Source organism: Protopterus annectens, chromosome 4.part0, assembly GCF_019279795.1.
Source record: "Protopterus annectens isolate FY-2018-M chromosome 4.part0, PAN1.0, whole genome shotgun sequence".
Taxonomy (NCBI): Eukaryota; Metazoa; Chordata; order Ceratodontiformes; family Protopteridae; genus Protopterus; species Protopterus annectens.
Window position 1 is genome coordinate 293515758 of NC_056733.1, and position 26514 is coordinate 293542271.

At 37.4% G+C, this 26514-nt stretch overlaps 1 protein-coding gene across 3 annotated transcripts in view; it reads right to left on the bottom strand.

Annotated features, from left to right (window-relative positions):
* Positions 1–26514, bottom strand: part of LOC122799310 (period circadian protein homolog 1-like) — a 439191-nt gene that overhangs the window by 245622 nt on the left and 167055 nt on the right. For all 3 annotated transcript variants that reach the window (XM_044068277.1, XM_044068278.1, XM_044068276.1), the window contains exons 7-8: positions 25425–25482; positions 14738–14880 (exon numbers count right to left, since the gene is read on the bottom strand). In XM_044068277.1, coding sequence (XP_043924212.1) covers positions 14738–14880; positions 25425–25482 — 201 coding nt within the window. The remainder of the gene's footprint in view (positions 1–14737; positions 14881–25424; positions 25483–26514) is intronic.

Sequence of the window (26514 nt, forward strand, 5' to 3'; positions counted from 1 at the left end):
CACACACACACACTCACTTACTTTGGAAAACTATGTAGCAGTTCATAAACTATAAAGTATAATATTGGATGACTTTAAAAATGGGACTTTGAGTTTAGAAGTTTGCTTTCACTAAGCTAGCTTCATTCAACCTGATTAAAATGTATTGATGTTACTTTTTATAAATAGTTTAATATTTCTAAGCCCAAGGTACACATTGATTCAATCATTATTCTCAATCTAAGGCTTTTTATAAGACATTTTTATATTAGCTCATGTTTTGAGCTAATGTATTTCTTGTACGGTCCCTTCAAAACTGACCATGGTATGGCATGGAGCCAAAGAGTTAGAAAACGGCTTATGTAAACGCAGATAGAAACATTGCATGGCTTGTATTCAGATTATGATAACCATACATACAAAGCAGATAAGTTACTGATTGGCTGAGAGAAGGGAGTTGTGTAAAGGGTTATAAATTTGGAAACTTAATTATATATGAAAGCAAAGACTTTTAAAACTGGAAATACCTGCTCTGCAGAGCCTGTTTGAGAAAGGGGATCTCAGACGTGGAATACAAAGGTATATTAAAATAAGACTCCCTTCACATGATTATTTAATGGCAGAGGAATAGCATCTTCACTGAATGTATGGCTAGATCAGAAATATATAAGAGGTTAGAATAAGAAAATAGAAGGCAGTAAACAAAACAAAGATAAATGGTGATGTTCTGGAACAGCAGAAATAAAAAATAGTCTTTTGTATGCTGTGCTTGGACAAGGAAATGTAGCTCTTGTAGGAAAATAAGAGCAGGTCTGAATGGGGTGTGCAATATCATGATAATTTCAATTAAGGATCTGAAGAAAGAATAAGTAAAATAAATAAGACGGAATCCTAGTGTGTATACATGCTGGGGAAAATGCACTGTAAAAGTAAGGGTAATAAATAACATGAAATTCAATGTAGGTTGCCAGCCTTGATAATGAAGAAAGGGATGCTTGGGACTTGGAGATAATCTGAAGGGAAGGCACAAAGGATGTCACAGATATGGCAGCAAACCTTAGCTAAGAGGCCAAAGTAACCCTAGAGAAAGAAATGAACAAGCAAAATATTCCCAATGGGCTATGATAGAATCATGTTGGCACTTATAGTGAAAAGACTTGAGTGTGTGTGTGTGTGTGTGTGTGTGTGTGTGTGTGTGTGTGTGTGTGTGTGTGTGTGTGTGTGTGTGTGTGTGTGTGTGTAACTTGGTAGATCCTGGCTCCAGATAAGCAACTGACTGCAATATTCTCCTTGTCTACTCTGATGAGTCAGGCACCTGTGGAGTCCCTTAATGCAAGAGTCCTGGGTTAAGTTGTTTGCTTGCCTTATGGGCTTGTTTTTAGGGTCCATTGTTTTAGGCTTATTTGTGGTGGTTGATGTTGCTTTTGGTGTGTCCTCTACAGACTGTTGATGACAAGAATTGCTGTTTGCTGACTTAGGTCTTTAAGGTTTGGGGAAACTGCTTTTTAGTGTCTCAGCATAAGATGGTCTGTGTGTTTGTGTGGTGGACACTGTGTGTGGTGAAAGTGTGTGTGTTCTCGACAACCTTGTTTGTAAGCAAGATTATTGCCTCCAAGGAAGTTGTGTATGTACATCTCGTGCATAAGGATAATGTGTTCATTTCTTTAAGGATTAAAATGTTCCCTATGGACATGAGACAATTGCTACAGTGATGGTTATGAATGATTCACAGTTGTTGGTTGCAAATACTGAACGCCAGGTGAAAACAAGAGTGACGCTAACTTATTCAAGTGATATTCATCATGTTTGCGATATCATACGAGACAACTGGAGAATTTTAAGCAGTGGTGTTCGTATTAAGAGTATAGTGGGTGAAACTCCTTCTTTTGCATTCAGAAATGGCAAGAATCTTAAATGGCTGATATGTAATAGGACTGTGAATAGAGATCAGCCTTTGACAAATAGAAAGAGCACATTTGCCTGAAGACTATGCATCTCCTGTAGATATACCTCGGAAAGGTAAGCATTTTTACATCCAGTTACTGGACTTATTACAGGCTGAAGGGCTATACTGATTGTAATACCAGAAATGTTATTTATATTGCTTGCTGCCAGCAATGTACTTCATTTTTTGTTAGTAAAATGAACAGGCAGCTGAAAGAAAGGATTTCTAATCATGTAAGTGTCATACGCTTAAGAGATATGAAGAATACTCTAATGAAACATATTGCTCTAAATGCGGATCATAAATTTCTCTTTTTAGTGTTACAAATTATATTATTAGCAGATCCAAAGGGTGGTGATATCTGTTTAAGAACAGAAACAACAGAGATGCATTGGACTGGCAACTTATGTGTAGACACACTCCCTGGTCTTAACTTATGTCTTCCTCTCCAACCCCCCCCCCCCCAAGAGGGCGGAGATTGAAACATTGAACTGTGATTAGTGGATGCTGACTTTTAAATTCTTACATTGAGGAGAAGTTCTTAGATCTGATGAAGGGTGCAGCTATATACCTGAAAGCGATTATCTTTTAGTTTTAACACCAGTTTTTACCTATTCATTCATTAAATTTCCACCTTTAAAAACTGTTTGTTTGTAGTATGTTTTAATTTTTTATGTGCCTTGCCATGGTGGTTGTGATAATGTTTGCTATCCTGTGGTCCTACAATTGCTACATTGTCTCAGGATGCCCTTATTTATCAAGCTGGCTACAGAAGCATTTGGAAGTTGCATTTCCATGTAATCTAGACCTGGATTAGGATAGGCCATTACGGTTTGTAAGCTAGGTTTTACAGATGTCTCCTAAGGTGGTCTCTAGGGTTGGAGACTAGAGGTGAATAATGCTAGGATATAGTATTAGCTAGTGCTATATGGTATTAGTGCTGTATGATGTGCAAGCTAGCTGCTCAGCTTAACTCTGCAAACACTTCACTAAATTACAGGTTACTGTCCTAGTACTAGTTTTATATGTAAACCTAACTGTTCAGGCTCTTGCACTTGTACGGGGAACTGCCAACCATGATTGTGTGGTGAATAGCTCTGTGCAAACATGCCTAATTTATAAAAACAGAAATGAAAGTGAAATCTAACTTCTGAGCCCTCTGCCTAATAAAAGAACTACACTTTGAGTCTCTCTGGAGTGCTTCCCAGCTCTGATAGACCAGGCAAACACCTTCTGCCACAGAATGGATGACCTTAGTCCTCTTAATGTAATAGCACAGAAAAAAAGGACTCTCAGGAACATATGTTGTACTGCAGAATCAGTAATTGATATGCCTGGTAAGGGAAATTCCTTTCCTATTTAATATACTTAATTATACAATGACTGGCCATTATGATTGGTCAGCCCAACCAGCGCACCCATTGTAAATCAGGCATATACCAATAGAAAGAAGTCAATTCACCCAGACTTTCATCTGTTAATACATGCTATGGAAATTCTAGTTTTCTTTAATTAAAAAAAAAAAATAAACTTAAGAATTCAGAGACTTCAAAAGAACGAGAGAGATGGGACAGAGAAAATACAAGGATAATCAGGTACGTTATGCAAACCTACATAAAAGTACCTGGTTATTCTTATATTTTCTCTAGCCCTTTTCTCTCACACGTGAAATCTCTGGATTTCATTGTTTCTAATTAAAAACAAACACAAAAAAGCAATGGAGGTCATCCTTTTTACAATGCTTCCATTCCACAACACTGATGTATGCTGGTGTGGTAACGTAAGTCCAACACGCATGTGCAATACATCAAGAAAGCCCCATGGCACCAGGGAAAAACATGGAAGACCGCCATGGTGCTGTTATATAAGGACATTATTTAACAAAAGTAAGTAACTGTGTTCTTAAATAATGTCATTGTATAATAGCCATAACCCATGGCTGGGTGTGGATAATGCTGCTTCACCCTTGTGACCAAACCACACCAACAGTGGGTAAATCCAGCATTAAAAAAGAAATCCCCTGCACGGAAGTAACTGCATGGCCAAAAAGTATCAGCAAGTAACAAAAATAGCCAGCAACTGTACACTGTGTATTTATTTATAAATTACTACATGAAACACAAGAAAAAACAGACCGGTTACGGCTAAGGAGTTAACCTAGCCTTCATCAGTGTAACAAATACAAGACATTTTGTGAACATATATATAGTATATCCTTAATTAATACTAAGATATTATTGGTGAGCTCATACATATTCATTTAAGCCTGGGCTGAACAGCCCTCCCAATTTAACAATCCACTTCTTTTCCATTGCATTCAATTTTGTGTGCCATCCAGTTTTATGGTTCCTGTCACCTATTATCCTATCTATAATAGTAAAGTGAAAGGATGCTGTAGTGTGTTGTAAAGCATGTTTGGACAAAGCATTGCTCATTCTTTTATGCTTGACATCAGAAAGGTGTTCAGAAATACGTAACCTAAGGGGTCTAGATGTTTGTCCAATGTAAAATGCATGACAGCTGTAGGTAGCCAGGTATATAACTCAGTCTGTACTGCAATTTGCAAAAAAAACGTTATATCAAATATCACATTGCAATTGCTGCTAGAAAAGTTTTTAGTTTTCAAAACTCGAATACAGTTACTGCAATGGCCACAAGGCATGCAGCCAATGATCTTTTCCTCAGAAAAAGTAGTTTGAATAGTGTCATGATGAGTGGATAGATGCTAATGTTTGAAGTGGCTAAAGTAAGACCCCAAATTCTTCTCTTTCCTAAAAGAGAACTGACATGTTTCACCTAAATGTTGCGACAAATAATTGTCCACCAATAGTATATTCCAATGTCTTTTGATGACCTCAATAAGCTTGTTGGTGTTCCTATCATATGTGGTGGTCAAACGTAATTTCTTAGTTGTAGAGCTTGTTTTTTGTTTATATTTAAGAAGGTCCTTTCTATCAATATTGGCAGCATGGTTACTTGCTGTATAAACATAACCCATGTTATATCCTCTCTCTCGAAATCTATGAAGTAGATCAGTGCGAAAATGTGCAAAAGAATTATCATCTGAGCAGATGCGTCTCATCCTGATGAATTGTGACTTGGGAATGTTTTTGGTAATATGGGCTGGATGTAAGCTGGATGCATGGAGTAGAGTGTTGTATTCAGGGTATTTCCGAAATACTTCTGTATGTAAAGTATTATCAACATTCCTAGATATAAGTACATCTAGGTAGGTAATTCTAGCCAGGTGGTAATTGACAGTAAACTGTAGATCCCACTTATTTTCGTTGAGATACCCAACAAATTCCATAAGGTATTCCACATCAGATCTCCACACCATCCAGCAATCATCCAAATACCTGCACCATATATCAATTTCCCGCAAGTAAATGTTATGTGTAGTATCATAAATAATGTGTTCTTCTATGTAAGTCATGTATAAATCCACATATATAAGGCCATAAGATGCCCCCATTGCAGTGCCACGCACATACCGTCTGCTCAGAGGTGATCTGTGCCTGACATACAAGGCCATGTCCAACCCGGAATTAATGGACATGCTCCACCTCAAAAAATCCAAATCCACCAGAGCCACGAGAGCAAGAGACTTAAACCTCAACACGGATATAAATAGGACATGCTGGAGGGACAGATTCATCACCCAGAGACTCCCTACACTATGGAACAGAATCCCAGTCCATGTGAGGCAGAGCCCCTGACTGACTCTGTTCAAGAGAAATCTTGACGAGTGGATGGGAGATCGTAGGTTTACCCCGGGAATCATCTCTGTATCACTGCTGGACAGAGGCACAGCAAACTAATGGGTATAGTATTCTCATCCTAAGGGGTGGTGAAAGCCACACACACTCTGGCTAGGCTTATAAATGCCCTAGGGCAGATAGCCTAGTATGAACCTATGAACCTATTGGTTATCATAAATGAAGACATTCTTCGTGAGAGCATGTTCTGTCAGAATGATAAGAAAGGTGTTAAAACCAGGTTTGTATAGATTAGATTTCTGTAGCCAATATTCAATAGCATCCAGCCCTGTCCAATGTGGTATATTTGTGTATAATGAGCAAACGTCTAATGTGCACATTACTCAATGATCCTCAATTTGCATATCATTTATTATATTCAGAAATTCTGTAGTGTCTTGAATTCTGGATCTAACCCATTTAAGTAAGAGTTTAAGATATTGTGTCAAGAATTGTGATATTGGTTCAGTTAGAGACCCATTACCAGCTACGATAGGTCTGCCTGGAGGATTATGAAGATCTTTGTGGATCTTCGGTAAAAAATATATATATTGGCTGCTTGGATCTGGAACAGTAAGGTGATGTTTAATTTGTTAGGTAATTATGCCATTTTGTAATGCTGATTCCAAAAATGTATCTAGTTGTTGTTTAAACATACTAGATGGATCAAGGGGCGATTTAGTGTAGTATCTGCCATTATCTAATTGTCTTCGAGCCTCGGCATCATAATGTGACCAATTCATGACAACCACAGCACCACCTTTGTCCACAGAAATAATTACCAAGTCTTTATTATTAGCAAGTTCTTGTAAAACCAACATATCAGACTTTGAGAGATTATTGCATCTTGCATGAGCCATATTTGAAATGAAGTGCAGATCATTGAGTACGCTATTTTGAAAAAGGCTCACGCAATGGTGCATCAGTGGAACTAAGGTGGATTTGTGGTATTTGAATGAATCCCCATCTGAATAATCATTGGTACTGTCATGGAAATGCACTTTGAGATTTAGCAATCTACAAAAAGCTATAACATCCTGTGCCAATACATCTTCCTGAACAAAAAAAAAACAGGTATAAAAGAAAGGCCTTTATTTAACAAAGCTATTTGTGAATCTGACAGTGTTACATCAGAAATGTTTAATACATTTGTTTTAGAACAACTCTTTACTTGTTCATCAAGAGTTCCATCAAACCCTGCATGTTTTTGATGTTTACGATGTTTTCTGCCTGCCCTCTTATAAGGCCTAAAGGGACAGAACTATTACTGCATTTGGGAGTTGGAGAGTACGAAGTCTGTTGTGTGTCTAGATCTGAACCAGATGATGAATCACCCCCAGATGAATCAGTGTAAGTATTACGTTTCCTAAGAATGGACTTGGGGCGTTTACGTTTAGGGGTTGTCTTACTTTTATTATTCCCTCCCTCACATCTAACATGTCTAGTATGATTGAAAGGGTGCCCTTTGTCATAGTCCGTTTGGTCTCTTTGGAACTTTTTGAGTTTCCTACCCTAATTTGTGCCTCGAAAGTTAATAAATCTGAACTAAGCTTGGTCAGCTGTGTGGAAAAAAAAGGTTGATCAATATATTGATTGCTGTCCTCGCATAACTGACCAACTATGTTGATTTGTTGATCAATAACCCTTTCGTAATAGTCAACATTTCCATGAATCCCATTGAACATTTTTGTTGTATAGCAAACCATTTATTTGTTAATTGGTCATCCATATCATTAACTAACGACTGGATTTTTACTCTGAGCCCTCTGGGAGTTATACCTTTTGCCATATACCCTTTAAATAATTTAAGATGCCAAACATTGGATCTTAAAGTTTTCATGGTTTTATTAAGTTGGTGAAACAATCCTTCACAGCAAAATGGTGGATTGTCACTAATATTTGAACTATTGTCATTACTGGGATCTGTGAAACCAAATTTACCCAGGTCTTCCTTATCAGAAGATAAACCTGCCAAAATACTCATTAGGTCCATTGCACTAAAGGTTAATACCGAATGTAAAAACAGTAATCAAAAGCAAACCCAAACACTCGAATTATGAAAAGAAATAACTAAAACATAAGGTCACGAATAACACCTTCAGCAAGGATGGTAAATTAGATGTGTATATATATATATATATATATATATATATATATATATATATATATCCATCCAAAAAATAAACCCACCTGCATATGCATACACAATAATAGTTAAAAAAGAAGAACCAGGCCTGGTAATATAATCAAAATCCAAAGTTAAATGCAGTGCCACGTCCAAAAAGCAAATATATTTTGCTAAAAACCCTTCGTTCGTTGGACTGGACAATAATGGCCCCTGTTGGAGCTAAATCAACAATATATTTGAAATCCACCGCTTGGATATTTATCCAAGATTATATTGGTCTGTTTTGAAATAATCTGCAGACCGGATAACAGTGCCATGTCCAGAACAGCCTGATTGTAAACCTTTCAATATCACAATATTAGGTTAAATACGGACTATAATGCCCACTGCATAGAAATGATTAATATATATGTAACCAATTAACTAGACGGTAAAAATCAGCAAGATTAGATATAGGCCTGATACCAATTGTAAATATATATAAGGGTAGGATTATAGAATAAAGTAGAAAAAATAATAGTCATGCAGTTAAAGTTTCATAATCAAAAGTCGAGTGTTATGTAAATATAACCATCTCTAATAATATTTGTTTACTGTATTAGCCAAAAGTACAGCTGTTATACTCCCCTTGATGCCCAGAGATATATCAAGAATTTAAAATATAAATGACCATCAGTTCCTAGTAGAATGCTTATTGGGGTTTCCTGACTGGAAATAATAATATATATTTTCTGTTTCTAAAACAAACTAAGCACATATATTGGTCCCTAATATAAACACAAGCTTTGTGTAAAATTGACCAAATAATGTGACCACCAGGCCTAATTAAAACAGCAATGTGAAAAATGTAGAAATAAACAATAACCAGTGAACATATTCAATCAGTACAATTCACAATAACAGATTAATTGTATAAAAATAAAATAATAATAGCTGTAAGTGCAGAATTGCCAACAAAAATGTTGTGTGTTCCATGAAAATGTAGTCCCTTTCGTTCCGAGACCACAAACAAATGAACCGTAAAAGAATGAATGGTTTCAGTACTGGGCCAGAGTCAACTTCCCAAGTAATATCAAAATAAACAACTGAATCCTCTATGCTCTCAAATCGCAATAATATTAGTAGTTCCAAATGCAAGCAACAGTAAATAAAAAAATTGGCATCACAAATCGGTTAGGTTGATAAACACAATTCAATTTATAGAGAAACTAAAAGGTACAGGATGGAAATAAAATTAAGTCTTGAATTTGAAAATGCCAGACTGACCAGAAGATGATGCTGAAAGTGAGGACAGATCTGTCATCATACAGTTTAGTGATATCAGCTTAGTTGCTTTGTTTTTTTGGGGGGAATACAACTATAGTTAAAAGATAAGCTAGATAACATGATGTTTTGCACTATAAATGTGGAGCTTTTGTTAGAAAAAATATTGGAAAAACATTAAAATTTATGATGAATATAATATGAAAGACACGCCTTTTCTGTCTATTCTATTGCTGCTCGCCCCGTTGCTGTTACCCCTTTCCCCACTAAATGATTCTTTTACTCTATTCATTTCATGCATTTCTGAATTTATCCGTTATCCTGAGTACTGCAAGTTCCTCTCTTGGTCTCTTCTGTTGCCTGGCAACTCTTTTTCTAAAATAGTTCTTCAAGTTTGCTTAGAACATAATACCATCCGTCTCCTAAGACCTCGATTTTTTATCATCTAAGCACTAATTATTTGACCCTATCATATACCAGCATCATTATCTTCCCTTGTCCTGTACTTTTTGAGACATCCCTAATCGATGTTTTTAATATTTTACCTGATTTACTCCAGATCATTTTTATAGCAGCTATTCAATCTGCCTTATTTTTTTCCCTGTATGATCTCCAAGACTGAACAAACTGTTTAAGGTATAGCTTTCCCATTTCTGTGTGTCTCTACTACTCTCTCTCTCTCTCTCTCTGTCGGCAATATTTTACCCTTGTCTTGTTACAGCGAACAGCAGATTAGCATACAAACTCTCCTGTGGTCTGGAAGTTAAATACAAGTGCAGGTATGAATAATATATTTAAAGCTGTGTTTGTAAGACTCAGAAATCACAGTGTAGTATTATCAGATAATGGTCCATAGTGTACAAATATGGAATTCAAGAAATTTTCATAGCATTGAGAATGTGACAATTTAATCACATGCCCCCTAGTCTGAATTATTCACAGCCAAATGGTCAAATCCACAGGGCAGTTCAAACTGTAAAATTTATCATGAAGACAGCTCATAGCAGTTTCCAATATGTAGATGCATGCCTAGCTTTGGTGAAATACTGGGATACTCCTTTACAAGGAAAAGGTTTTGATGGGAAGTCAGTTATAAAACTAAATACTTATTTTTGCTTACTTGCTTCAGCACGAAAACGTGCTTACAGTTAATGAAAGACTGAAAGAAAATGAGCCTAAGAAAAATCATTCTGATATGAAAGATTGAAATTCCAGTTTTCTTTAAAATATGCGGATAGAATGAGAGCATGGTAAAATTTGACAGGGAAACAGAAAAAGTACATGTGAAACAGCATGAACAACTTTTATTATTTTTACTGAAAATGGGTAGCTACAGAGAAAAAAGTGGAGTACTTTGTTCAAACTAAATGCACCCAGCGGAGACTATTTTGAATAAAGACTGTGTTCAAGATGACTTCAGTAATTTATTAAGAGAAGTGTTCAGACTGATGTCTAAACCAGGACTTCAAGAGACACTTCCAGAAGTAGCAACAGGTGAACAAAAGTGTTAATATTATTGCTAAAGTGTCTTGAAAGAGAATATCTGTAGCACATCCGGTACATCAGTATTACACATGCAGATTAGACTCTTCCAAGTGTTCTAAGTACAGAAGATTGTTATTAAAATCATGATGATAACCAGACAGCACAGACTACTGAAACGTGTTTATTGAATTGCTTTTTAATAAATATGCTGCTATTGCAATAACATTTTCATGATTTGTAGCTGTAACATTTACAAATTAAATCTGTTTGATCCATTGAAATGTCATGATTAGGAAATATTCACAGCAGAGTAATGTTTCATTGTACTGGTTTGAATATTGTTTCACTCAGAAAAATGCTATAGCAGGCTAGTATGCAAAAAAGCATCAGTATATTGTATTGAAAACAAAAAATGATGCTTAATGAAGAGTAATGAACTTATGTATACATCATTTATGTATGTTAATGAGTACTTATGGATGTGGTTATAAGGTGAAAGCAAAACTACCAACATTTTCTAATTTGCTAACAGTACATTTCCAGACAGTTAAAACTGCATGCTCAACATAGTGAATTAATCTTTTAACTTTAATATAGATAAATTACAGAAAAGTAATGAGAAGCGGTTGCAGTCATGTGAGCAGACATTGCAGTGCTGTGCAACACCTCTCCTGAATTATGATGATGGCTGCTTTGCAGCTGAATGCTGAATTCATTCAGCCATGCAAAGTACAAAATTTGGAGGTTTGTTAATTCAGACACATAAAGGAGTACTACTGAAAATACTATAAATTTTGTGAAAGTGCATTTTCGTGTAACTGCACTTTCGTTGAAAAGGAGTTGGCTTCTTGAGATTCGATAGGGTGTACTTTCAGTGAACGAAAGTAGATATATATATATATATATATATATATATATATATATATATATATATATATACATACACACACATATACATATATGCATAGATATAGGCTCATAGGATCATAGGAGGTTACTAGGCTAATGGCCCTGGGGCCCTTACAAGCCTAGCCAAGAGTTTATCTCCAAAAAGAAACCTCAGTCAGCACCTGTCGCCCCTGTCAGTGAGGGACAAAGGTGGCACCCCTGGGAAAAATTTGTGGTTTCCCATCCACTCATCAAGGTTGTGTGTGAAGAGGGTCAGCGAGGTGTTTTTTTTGACGTGTATGGGAAGTCTATTCAAGATACGGGGCAGCCTCTGGGAGACAAACCTGTCTCTCCAGCAGGTTTTGTTGATGTCACATATTAGATTCAGGCCTTATGAGCAGGTAGTGTGTGAGGAGTTAGACTTATGGATATGGAGCATCTCTAGTAGGGTAGGGTCCGAGATTGCTTTGTAGACAAGACAAAGATCACCCCTGAGCAATCTGTACGATACCGAGTAAAGTGATAGTGATTTGAGCCAGTCTATATAGGACAGGTGTTGGAGGCCATGGATTCTCTTTGTGAGGTATTTCAGTGGCCTTTCCAGTTGGTGCAGATGTTTGGGGGAGATACATCCTAAATGGGGAGTTATACTCAATTATTGGTCTAATGAGAGAGGAGTATAGAGAGGTAATAACCTTCTTTTTTCTGGATATAATCTCTTTACTTATGAGATGAACCAAGTAAAAGGCTTTTCTGACCGCTGCCACTACATGATGGTCGAATGTGAAGTTGGTATCAACCTGAATGCCTAGGTCTCTCACCACAGGTTGTGTGCCTAGGGGGTTGCCACTGATGTGGTAATCAGTAAGGGTCATGTTTTTGCCAAATTGTATGATGATACATTTTTTTGCATTTAGCTTGAGGCCATGACTTGGCACCAGTCATTAGTTGCTGTGAGACCCTCTTGCAGTATGTTAACATCATTTGGGAAGTCAATGACAGCACCCAACTTACAGTCATCTGCAAACTTGGTCAGTCATAGGCCTTTTGTCTTTGCCTGGACCTCTGAGAAATAGATTCCAAACATTAGGGTTCACAGGACAGATCTCTGGGAAACTCCACAGTGACAGTTTGTTATTGGAGGTGGAGGTGCCTATTTTGACTTTGAGGGGCATGTCGGTGAGCCAGCTGGCCACCCACCTGATGAGATAAGGATTTATGCCAAGTTGTGTTAGGTTTTCAATGATGTCCAACTGGAGGATTGTGTCAAAGGCCTTGGCCAAGTCAAGATAAGCCGTATGTACTGTCTTTCCCTCATCCAGAGCCTTTGTGCCAGTCTCAAAGAAGTCAATCAGGTTCAACAAGCAAGATCTGTCCTTGACGAATCCGAACTGGGTGGGGTCAAGTGCTTGGAGATTGCCTATGTTCTCATTTATGAGAGCCATAATAATACACTCCATGGCTTTACAGATCAAACTTGTCACGCTAATGGGGCGATAGTTTCCAGGGTCAGTAGTGGCACCACCTTTGTGCAAGGGAATGACAATGTCAGTTCTCCACTCTGCTGGAATGAAGCCAGTACTTAGGCTGTGGTTGAATAGCGTGCTCAATAGCGAAGCCAGTTCTTGCTGGAGATGGTGCAGAATACATCCTGAGATACTATTAGGTCCCATGGAAGCTATGTTCTTTGCCTTGAACAGGGAAGGTAACACTAGATCTATAGAGATGTGAGGTGCGCGACAAGTATCGGGGATGTCGAAAGGGTCTTTGGGGGGAGATGGGGGGTGAAGTTTGCGCTGTACATATCTGCAAGCAGGTTGGATAAGTCAACAGGATCAGTGTAAGTACTAATTCGGAACAAACCCAGGCTTTGCCATGGAGGTTCCTGACGTAACTGAATAAAACTTTATGGTTTCCCTTTGTTATGGAGGCTAGTTTTTATAATTGGCCTTCGAGGTTTTCACTAGTAATCTAATTTGCTTGTTGAGGCTAAGAGGGAGTTTTTCCAATTTGGAATTTGTTCCCTTTTACCCTTGAACAACAGTCTCTTCCTTTTGTTGTAAAGCATGTTGATAGAGGATATCCACCAGACAGGTTTGTGTTCCCTTGAGGAGCAGGTTTCAGTTATACTGGGTATGGCTGAGTCCATATATATATATATATATATATATATATATATATATATATATATATATATACACATACATATAGAGAGAGAGAGAGAGACAGAGATAGATATAGATGTATAGATAGATGTAGATAGATATATAGATAGATACAGTAATGGCAGCCTGCATTCAGGAAGAGGTTAGGATTAAAGCAGAAGTTGGCATAAGCTTTGTTAGACTGCATTGTAATGAAGCAGTTTACTTGAAATACAATCATCCGTTGCTCAGCAGCTAAGCAAATGTTTCTTTTCTGCTGGACACCTGCTCAGTAGTACCGAGTCTGTATTCAACAGTGTGGCATTCATCTTAGTGTGGCACATGCATAAAGCTATGCAGACTTGTTAAGCTTTAGCTTTTCCTAATACAAAATTGCCGGCTGCAGTCTACTCTTCTTCAATGAAACTGACAACATTCTTTCCTTATGGACTGATCTGGAGTGTTTACTTCAGCCAATAGTGCGCACTTCTTCTAGAGCATACTTTACAGCCTGCTGTCTATGAAGCTCCAGCAGCTACACTCATTTTCCATGCAGTATTGCTTACAATGTGGTACAAAATGAACTACCTGCACTACTCTTTTACACTTACATTTCCTTGTTGTCCCAGAATTCCCAGTTTTAACTCTTCTCCAAAGGCTTCATCCCTTATCACATGACATATGTTCACCTTGGATTTTTGTTTTAATTGTAATGATAACAGAGAAAGTTGTTCGCTCAGCAAAAGTAGACAAGTTCTGGCACCACCAACTACTTTTCCTCTTCAAATAAATTTATTACATTCAGTTGCTATTGACAAAATGTACCATAGTTTGTTTCTACATGCTGTAACATACATATTTCTCAGCTGACTACATTAGTTTCCTCAACATATGTGCTGCTTTACTGTAACACATGCTTTGGGGTGTAAAGCTATATCATTCCCATATTGTCTCAACATATGTACTGCTTTACTGTACCACATGCTTTGGGATGTAAAGCTATATCATTCCCATGTTTTCCTACAATGTGTTTCACTTTTCACACATATGCCTGATACTAATTCTGCATTTTCCATGCACACTTTACTATCTATACTCCCATTCAGTCAAAACCACCTTATCTGCTATACAAAGAAAATGTTCTTACCTTCATATCCTGAGTGTATCTTTTCAGCAAGGAGCACACAGCAAGGATGTCCCTCCATATTCTCCTCATCTTGGACCTTCATTAGGTAAGGGGTAAGGCGGAATGGGTAGTATCGTATGTTGTGTCCCCGATCACGATCGCCACTGTGAAACAGATGCTCAGAATAATACAAGATTCCACAAGAGACACTGACTGGCAGAAATAGCAAATTAAATGAAAACTTTAGCAGTCAGTACATTTATGTGGGCGAGAGCTACATAATTTCATCCATACAGTCTATATCTCCATATTTATGCAGCATATTAGGTCATATCATACCCTAAGTTACAGCTGAAACCTTATGTGAGGATTCATGAGTAATCGTATTTAGATATGAATTGACTTACTTTTCACAACAGAGACTGTGTTCTCCTTCCCCAATATTTATTAATAAGGTCATATACACTAAAATGAAATCTTATATCTTGAATACGATTTCCTGTTTCTGTTCACTTCTCCATGCCAGAGATCATAATGCTGATATCATAACTGTTAGTCACGTGATAACAGACAGTGATGCCACAATAACAAAGGAAAAATAGTGAAAAAAGGTTTATATTAAATTATGCTGCCCAGTTTTAGTTACTGTGAAGCATCATGCTAAAAACATATATGTATGTGTATGTGTGAGTATATGCACATACACCGACATATACATATATGGATTTCTTTGGTTTGGTTGCACACTCAGTGTATACAATGTTTTCTTAAATTACTTTTTAAACTGAAATGCAATTCTGGTAAAGACTGCCAGCATTTGCTTCTGAGATTGGTACACAGAGGGGAGTAGGAATTTGCCCTTTCTCCACTATTGTGTGATCTCAGAGAGAGTGAGAGTGTGTGTTTGCGTGTGCGTGTGTGTGCATGTGTGTGTGTGTGTGTGTGTGTGTGTGTGTGTGTGTGTGTGTGTGTGTGTGTGTGTGTGTGTGTGTGTGTGTGTGTACATATTATACATATTTTTTTTTTGTACACTTTGACAGCTTGTGGTCGATTTAATGAATGTCAGTGTAGTTGGTCATCAATGCAGTGAACTAAAATGTTATATATTTTTACATACACACACACACACACACACACACACACACACACACACACACACACACACACATCTATATGGGTCTACTATAGATGATCGAAATTCCAAAAAGCCATTTCCCATATGGCCGAGACCATATGATCGACTTTTGGAATTTCTAGCATCGTTAAAAAAAAAAACAACTTACCTACATGTTACTAGCAGTTGGACAAGCACCCCTGCACCCCCTGTGGGGGCTGCACCACCCACATCCCCTGCAATTTAAACATACCAACTCTGAGATCGCACTACAGTGTGGAAGATGGAAATCTTCCCATTCCGCACTATATGGAGATGCCCGTTCTGCATGATTGAAATTCCAAAAGTCGATCATATGGTCTTGGCTATATGAGAATCGGCTTTCTGCAATTTTGATCATGTGTAGGGAACCTATAAATATATATATATATATATATATATATATAGACACACACACACTCCTGTCATTCAATAAGTCTTAGTTTAAATGCATTTTTTTCACTCTGCAACATTCATACTCATAGCTTTGGCAGCAAGTGTACCCTACACAAAACACACATATGCATACACACATACTTGAATATATTTGATTGTTCTGTTTCCCCCTGAGGTGTCAGTTGGGAAACATTTTTCAACCATTGTGCAGTCTCCTTTATCCATTTTGGAGTTCCATGTAATCTCCATATGTAGTTAGCACGTGTATATGCATTCCTGCATGGTAGTAAGGTCCTATTGTGTTTTAAAACACCATAGTTATCAAGCATGAGTAATATTAATCGTCAGATAAAAAATAACTATATATTTCTTTTAACTGATAAGAAAGAAAGGCTGTGATACATGGTGAGGTCACATCCAGTTTCTCAGGATGCTTTCATAGTAGCAAACAAATTCTACTTCTTATTCTTTAGGCTTGTTGCTGACATTGAATTTAAGTTATTCCCTCAAGTTGTCCAGGAGCATGTACTTTAGCTATACATTTTGGGAACTTTCTACTTTTCCAAACAATTTTCATTCAGTTATTGTGATAATTCTTTAAGTTCCCTGTTGTCACAAGTTATGATAAGACAGTTAGCTTGTGAGATGTGTATCATTAAATAAATAGCACTTTAGATTTCCTCCTAGTAAGTGAACGGCATTGGAGTAGAATCAGTGATTGCAAAGTCGTCCCCATTGAAGCAGTTGTTCCACTGAATAAACCATGGGTTGTCGCAATCAGCTGTAAGCAGTGGTCAGAGAAGGACTAAAGCCAAAAGAGATTAGACTAAAGTTCTGGAAGTTGACTGCAGAAAAAAGCACAAGCTTCAGGGTTCAAAGAAATACTCAGGGTACTAGCACCTCAAGAACAGGAATCTGGTGGAGTCAAAAAAGATTGGAAGCATCTCACAACAACGGGTATGAAGACTATAGAACAGATGTACAGATGGGCCAGGTATGGAAATAAGGTAAATAAGGAAAACTGGCGGTGAAATGTAGACATCCAGGAAGTTATCTAAAGAAAGAAGCAGTGCAGGAAAAGTAGGAGATAAGATGGACAGGATAAGAGGAAACACTGGTTGACTAACAAAGAGGCCATGAAAGCAGTTGCAATATCAAAGTAAAAGGCATCACAGGCACTCTACTAGCTTCTGGAAAGTGATTTAGCTGGTGATGCAAAGAAACTATCAGGCTGCAAGGCAAAGACAGAAAGATAAAAGACAGTCATCAGGCACTCTTCATAAGGAATGCCAGCAACAACCTGCTCACTAGTCCACAAGACATCAGAGGAAGGTGGAAGGAGTACTTGCAGCTGTTTCTGAATGATGAAAAACCCTCAAGATCTGTACTGACTTACACAGCCTGAAATGAAAGAGAAAGAAGAGCCCACCCTAGAAGTAAGAGAAACACTAGAGAAAATGAAGTCAGGACAAACAGCAGGCTCAGATGAAGTCACGACAGATATGATGCAGATGTTGTATGAGTTAGGAAAGAAATGGCTCTTGACAGTACTCATAGCACTGTGGAGAGAAAGCTGACTGGAGAATCAGCATGCTAGTGCCAGTATGAAAGAACAAAGGGGAGATTCACAACTGTAGGCAGTACAAAGGTATCAAACTCCTGTCACACTGTATGAAAGCGCTGGAGACAGTTCTTCATAAACAAATGTGCAAGGTAGTAGTGAGTAGTTCAGCTGCTGCTAACTAGTGCTATAATCCAAATGTTTGTAACTGAATATACTCATTTTATCACTTACACTGTACCTTTTTTAAATGATATTTTTATTTAATTACTTGTGCTCTCTAAAACTGAACTATTGAAGAGCATGGCAGAGAAAAGAAAGATAACAGTTTTGTTCAAGGTTCAATCCATTCAAAGTAAAAAAAAAATCAAAGGGAATTTCATGACTTAAGGAAGTGGACAAATATGTGGACAAGAGTAGGAGGACACTAGTCAATGGGCTACAACGGTAGTAAGAAAGGCAAAGGCAAATTTAGGGAAAGTTGTAGCAGAAGGAATAAGTGAGAAAAAATAATTATTTTGATATGTAAGGGAAAGATCACCACAAATGAGAAGGAAGAAAGAATGCCAACTACAAAGGGGAAAGGAAGAAAACGTGATGGCATCTACCAGTCATATATCAAAAGTTCTAAAAAGGAAAATCAAAGAGTTAATGGAACATAATGCACAAAGTCATAGCAACATAATCCCCTCCTTGAATCCTAAACGAAATCAGAAGTGTATTTACACATCCTATAAAATAATTTTTTCAGCCAATCACTCAGCAGCAGGGTTCAGAATGACTAATGAGAGAACACAGTGGTCCTGTTCCACAAGGGGAGCTCTAACTAACCAATGAAACTACAGAGACATAAAACCTGACCTCAGCAGCAGGGAAAATCATGGAGAATATTTATTTTATTTATTTATTTGATGAAAAGGCTTATCAGTTATCTGCAGTATAACACACTTTACAATTAGTGCCAGTATGGGGTTTGTAAAAAACATACCCTGCCAGTTCAAGCTAATTCAGTTTTGTTACTAAGTTATTAATAGGTTATGCCTCACAGTAAGACGCTGACCAGTTCGACTCTCAGCTAGAGCGTCTTCTGCATGGAGACATGCATGAATGGGCGTATCTTCGTTGAAGGTTGTGCATTAGGGCTGGCAACTCAGCACATAAAAATCAACTTCCAATCATTAGCGAACCGGAGTTCCACTGTGGCGACCCCTAACCGGGAAAAGCTGAGAGACACAACATTACTAGGTTATGCTAGGATCTAACAAAGGAGGCAGTGTCAGCGTTGCATACCATGATGTTAATTAAAACTTTGATTCAGGCCCTAATATGAGATCACATTTCTGTGAAATCAGCAAAATCCACTCTTTACTCTTCAGCATTTTTATAGGTCCCCATCTTTCTAACTGGACTGCTTACATTCCTCAGTAATACTATCCAGTCCCCTTCAAGTCATTCTTGTTTGTTCTTATGGGTTCTCTCTCTCTCTCTCTCTCTCTCTCTCTCTCTCTCTCTCTCTCTTTCTTTACCTATCTCTCTCTCCCTCTCTCTCTTTTTTCTATTTCTTGAATACCTACTCCGTCTTCTACTTCTTTTACAGCCTGTCAGTGAAATAATCTCTCCCATTCAGGTCAGAGATAAGGATAGGAACTACTTATGAAATGGACAAGGATCTGGATCTAGGATACCTGGGCTTCTCATTAAGGTAGAAGGAGAAGGAGAGAGATGCTGGCTGAGTTAACTGCATTAGCTACCAGATGCATCAAGGAAGGAAGACAGGAAACTGCAGGAAAGAGTAAAGAACTTGGGCACCAGGAAAAAGGTAAAAGTCAAACTGAGAGCTGAATCTTCCAAGAGAATACTAGTAAATGCAGACCAGCAAGTTGGGAGCAGTGAAAGCTGGCATGTTTCCTGGTCCATCAGGGCTTAAACGAACTGTTTTGGGACTATACAAGGCAGGATAAATTCTAGATGTGTTTCTAATGAAGGAAAAAGGAACTGGGATGTCCAGTTAAAGGCACAATTAGCCAGAAGTGGTCTCACCATTTTTTTGGTTCAAAGTTAGGAAAGGTAAAAAACTACTAGGATGATGATGATGAGACATACCTCTCAAATGTCCAGATTTTTTCCTGATATTTTTGATGTGTTCCTCACAGAATTTGTGGTTTTCTGCAAATCACTGAGGACTAAAGTCATTAAATAACGACACACATTTAGCTTCAGACCTTATATCCTTCAGAAAATGCATGCTAACCCAAAACCTGTCATTCTAACAGCTTTCTAAGTTAATAAGCAAAATATTTTAAACATGTTCAAATTAGTGGGCTTTTGCTCACCCCCCTGCTCATTATTTTAGGTTCTGTCCAGATTTCTTGTGCTATAACATTGAGGTATGTGACAAGAGTGTGGAATTTTTAACAGACAGGATTACACTGACCGGAGGATCAAAGATGAGTTAGGCGTGTGAAGGAAAACTAAGGGAATGGATATCTGGAGGAAAACTATGGGAATGGGGTGTTGCTGAAAATCACTGGCTGAAATGCTGAACCATATTAAAACAAATGGTTGCACATTAATAATGCTGGCTTTTGCAAAAATGGGCAGTAGTTCAAAAAAGTAATGCAAACAGGTTAGAATTAAAGTTGGGGTAAAATTAAAATGGAATATAGAAGTCTCTAAACTCTCATTATAGATGCGAATTAAAGTTGAGTAAAATGTGGTAAAATTAAAATGGAATATAGAAATCTCCAAACTGACACTATAGTTTTCTAAAACTAATGTCTTTTCCTGGTTAGGGGTCACCACAGCGGAACTCAAGTCCGCTAATGATTGGCAGTGGATTTTTGAGGTGCCAGCCCGACACCCAATCTTCAAAGAAGGCACACCCATTCATGTACACACCTATCTGCATGTCTTTAAATGTCACTCGACCATGGGGAGGACATGCAGACTACACACAGAAGGAGCTCCAGCCGAGAATCGAACCAGAGAACCTCTTGCTGTGAGGTAACAATGCTAACCGCTGCACCACCGCGGCCATATAATGCCTAAATTCACAAAGCATAAAAATGGGAAAATCCACAGTGGCTCTTAACAGAGGTGGAAAAGATGACAGAGGAAGGTACTGTTTACCAAATGTAATGAACAAGAAGGATTATAACATTCAGGTTTGTGTTGATTACAAACATGGCATGCAAATCATATAAATGATTGAGACACTTCCTTCTCTAGCTATACAGCAGGACAGCAGACTTTATCAAAGACTGACTAATGTAAATTTTGAAAGGGTTGCTGTCAAAAGTAGTAAATGCCATTTTTCCAATACACAGAAATAAGGGGTCTTTTTAAACCTTAGCCAAATCATGTGGCATTTCATACAGAGAAATATTCAATTTTAGTTTTGATCATAAGCAATATTGTTGTTATGTGGGCACAGTGGGATTACTGTTTGTGTGAGACTGCTGTACATTGTTTTGAGGAGTTTCACTTTTCCACACTGTTGAGTGAGCATGATGTTAATAGATAAAAGTTAGGGCTACTGAGTCTTGTACCCCATATATATATATATATATATATATATATATATATATATATATATATATATATATATATATGGGGTTCAGTGGATCTTGCTTCCTTTCAAAACTGCCTCTTTGATCTGTATGGGTAAGCATTTAGTCTGTTGTGATCAAATATTTTTTTTCTTTGAGCAATCATTTCTTCTTCAGTTATGGGGGAAGCTTGCACATCTGTGCAGACAGACAGGTATATTTGCATTTCTAAAAGAAGACAATATTCCAAGTATATTTGAAAAGCTGAAAATTAGGTTAATCACCAAAACTGATCATGTGCTAATGTAGTTTGAGCACACATGCATCCTTGACAAACCCAGAAAAACAAGTTTAGATGAGGGACAGAGACATGCCTGGCACCTTAGTTACAATCCATCCCATAGTGATTCCATAACCTGATAACCTGGCTAGTACCAGACTTCTAAGGATCTAAAACCAGATTGAGAATTGGCACAGCAGGGTGTGCAGACAACTACAACTACAGCATGACACTCTGGCATGGATGTTGAGATTTATAAAGAATGAACAAATCAAAAATTAATACACTTATGTGGACATCCAGTGTGGTTTGCCAAGACTACAGCTGAGGAGACTAGCCTATCTGCAACTCTGCAATAACTACACTTGCACACTTTGCTCAACAGTCAGGTGACCTGCAAGGCAAGAGATTTTAGGCCTTCTTTAAATTAAAGGTTTATGAGACTGGCAACACACACGCACACACACACACACACACACACACACACACACACACACACACACACACACACACACACACACACACACAAAGACTATCTATAATTAGTGACTCTTCTGAGATTACATTCAAGACAAAAAACAAATATAACTGCTGCCTTGAGCTATGGTCAGTGTATTGCTAGAGTGTAAGGAATAAATATATTTCCAGTATTTACTTTTTTAACTGGAAAGTACTAAGACAGATATAAACAGATACTTAACAATGAAGATGGTGTAGGTTAATGCCTCTGAAATGGCAAAGATCTGATATGAAGTTCCCCAGGAAGCAATACAAAGGAAGCATTTAATGTCAAACTGTATCAGAATTAACAGCTCCTCACTTAATCAAGGGCATTATCATAAAAGAATCCAGCTATGACTTAAATGAGTATTTGTCACAACTTTCAGAGTCCATATGCCTACATCTTTTGAGTCAAAGAATTTGTAAGGAATGCAGAAAAATTTGATTAGACGAATCTTGGTGTAATACTTTGTGCGATAGTAAGACTTATTTGATTACAGGCATGTTTTCATCAGATAAAGGTAATATTTTAAACTAAATTCAGTGTTGTAAAAATGAAATCAAGTTGCACAATTTCCTCTAGTACATTCACAGCAGATTTATTTGGCACCCTAAGAAGCTGGTGACCAGTTCTTCATGCCACTTTAAGAATATGCCCCTGTCTAGATAAAAAAATTCAGTTTCCAAAAGAGTAATCCATTTTAACTCAGTATTCTAAAACAAAAACAGGAAAAGTATTTTTTCTCAGCATAAGGCATAATTGGGTAGCCTGCTGTGAAGCATCAAGTAGTGATGATGCAGATTTGAACCAAATTCATGTTATATTTATCTTCCCATACTTACTGTGAAGTTTTTTTTTCTGTTTTTAAGGTCTAGCTATATGCTGCATATGTTTACTGAGACTAGAATCTATGGTTAATATTGCTATGTTATGTTGTAATATATTACTGTATATTATCTATATTATATCTAAAACTTATGCCTCCATATGTAATACTTGTTATATTATTGTTGAGCTCTCCAAATGGCCTGGGTCATAGCTGAAAAGTGCCCTCAGACTAATTCACTTACCTGGTTAACAGATGAAAATAAAATGAAATAAATAACAGGGTCCCTATTGTAATTCTGAGACCTGTAACGATGAGTCCCAGAAAAATATGTTGAAAGTCACTGTACTCTTTTAGAGATATTTTTTGGAGGGGTAGCATACCCATAGTATTTATATACAAAAACAATGGGATTGCGGTATCTTGAAGAAAGTAGTATACTTCTAGATACAAGCATCTCAAAGTTAGTAAACAAAATGTCTACTTATGTACATTCACGCTCACTCTTCTGGGACTTGATGGATCCTGGATTTCAAAAGTTAGTTATATGCAAAATAGAAATGTTATGTTATGCATGGACTTTCTGCCCACATGCAGTCATTTCTACTCTGAATTAATGATCTAACTTATTTGGCCGGGAATGGCTGATAGAGAGAATCAATAATCTGCAAATACTGTTTTAAAGTATATTTAGTTATAATTCCATTACAGTTGCTTAAACTTTTATTATCACTATTGCCAGGAAGGTCTTCTAATACATGCAGGTACATAGGAAGTGAGAAAAGACTTGCAATGCTTAAAAAGAAGTCAAGCAACGCTATATGAAAACTCTATGATTTTTACTTAATTATGGATGAAAAAGTATAACATTCAGTTTATTCTTACTCTGAAAACACACACACACACACACACACACACACACACACACACACACACACACACACACACACACACACACATACACACACACACACACACACACACACACATGTTTTATTGGTATTTGTATAATTTGGGTACTCAGTGATTAATTCCAGCTGGCACTTCATGTTACAGAGATCTGTGCAGTTCATGTAATTGACATGCTGCCCACCCTAGATGATCTGCTCTCTATCACAACAATTTTTGTTGTGCTGCACTACAACAAACAGCTACACATTTCTCCACTATTAAACAGTGCATCCTCATTGTGATACTGCTGCTGAGCTCTTGTATCCTCATTGAGAAACTGCTGCTGAGCTCTTGTATCCTCATTGAGATACTGCTGCTGAGCTCTTGTATCCTGACTGAGATACTGCTGTTAAGCTCTTGTATCCTCATTGAGATACTGCTGCTGAGCTCTTGTTTCCTCATTGAGATACTGCTGCTGAGCTCTTATATCCTCATCGAGATACTGCTGAGCTCTTGTATCCTCATTGAGATACTGCTGCTGAGATCTTGCATCCTCATTGAGATACTGCTGCTGAGCTCTTGTATCCTCATTGAGATACTGCTGCTGAGCTCTTGCATCCTCATTGAGATACTGCTGCTGAGCTTCTGTATCCTCATTGAGATACTGCTGCTGAGCTCTTATATCCTCATTGAGATACTGCTGCTAATCTCTTGTATCCTCGATATACTGCTGCTGAGCTCTTGTTTCCTCATTGAGATACTGCTGCTGAGCTCTTGTATCCTCATTGAAATTCTGCTGCTGAGCTCTTGTATCCTCATTGAGATAATACTGCTGAGCTCTTGTATCCTCATTGAGATACCGCTACTGAGATCTTGCATCCTCATTGAGATACTGCTGCTGAGCTCTTATATCCTCATTGAGATACTGCTGCTGAGCTCTTGCATCCTCATTGAGATACTGCTGCATTTGGGATTTTTATTCCAGGTCCTTTATTTTGGAGATAAAAGTCATCAAAATTTAAAGAATTTTAGGAGAAAGAAGCAAATCCAGAAATGACAACTGTGGACTTTGCTTTTTAAATTATGCAGCTGAGAACACTAAAGAAAACCAAAAAAGGGACATACATTTCAAAGATTTTGGAGCTGAAACCCATAATTTAATGAAATATCTTTCTACTCCTGAAAACAAAACTTGGTAAAAATACTTACATGCAGTTGACAAGCTTATTACAAAATCACTTTAATCCTAAGCCTAGAGATCAGAACTATGTTATTATACCATAAACAAGTAACATATTCTGAATTCTTCTGAAATCATGAAAGTCTTTTTTTTTTTGGCCTGGCCAGGAAAACCCTTTCTGAAAGTGCATACCTCAAATAAAAGAGAACTATAGCTTTGTGCTATTGCAAAACATATTTGAAATGTTTGCGTACTGCTTAAGAAAAGATATGATCTACACATTTGGCAGATCACTGTTTATATTAATGGTTTCAGTACTCATCAAAACAAAATAAAATACATCAGCAATTTCTTATGTAAAGGCAGCCTACCTGATTCGGCAGAATACAGACTTCTGTTGAGTGCAGTCCAAAGATGCTGCCACCGTTGCTGCAAGGGAAAGGAAAGATAGTAGATGTCAACAATTCCATCAGGTATACCAAAAGTTTCATGCTCAAAATTATATTACTGAAGCAGATAGAGAAGTATATTAATGCTGGAAAGAAGGTACGCATAGAGGTCTTTGGAAAAACAAACAGAAGTATGATGCACAGCAAGGTCCATGTCTATAAAATATAATTTATATAAATGTGCACATATGTACTGAAAATATCTGTGAACACAAATGAATGTCTGCTTTGTAATTCGGGGTAGGATTATTTCTTTCACAGAAAAAAAAATGTCATTCAGCACAAATCATTAAATCACACTTCAGTGATGACTCTTTCTTCAAGGAAGATGTGTTAATTTATAACTACAGATTCTACCAGAGCTCATGAGCATGGGTGCAATCCAGCCCCCACTGTAATGCTGAGAGGAAAAACTGCCCCAAACATAACTGAGGTATATAACATAATTTAAAGTCATTGTAACTTGTGAGAGGTTATATTTTGTTAGCAAATCATTTTAGTTTTGGCTTTATTTAGTGACTCTTTCAGTGAAAGAGGGATTCACCTTACTGGCCATCAGCAGTTCAGGGGTGGCCTAAAAATGCACTAAGAAGAACTCATTTTCTTTGATGCAATGTTCAAAACTTGACAAAAGAGGTTAATGGAAAACAACAGGAAAACCAGCTTCTAACAATTGACTGTATCAAAAACATTAAAAAGTATAAAATATATGGCATAAGGTAACGTGAGGCTTCACAGAGCAAGCAATTCCCATTTTAGGTGTACAGTAAAGAGACAAAATGGACTCCTGATCCTTTAACACTGATTACAAGGTATATGCTCACAGGATACTCAAGTCATTTAGTGACTTTCACAGTGCTGACCAAAGGACAGCTTCACAGAGGGATAGTCTTGGCTACAGACTGGGACACGAAGGTGGAAATCTGTTTTTGTATGAGGCTAAGATGTCCGCAAGTAGTTGGCTATACAATGACATGAATTATACAACAACTACATAAATATCCAATAAATA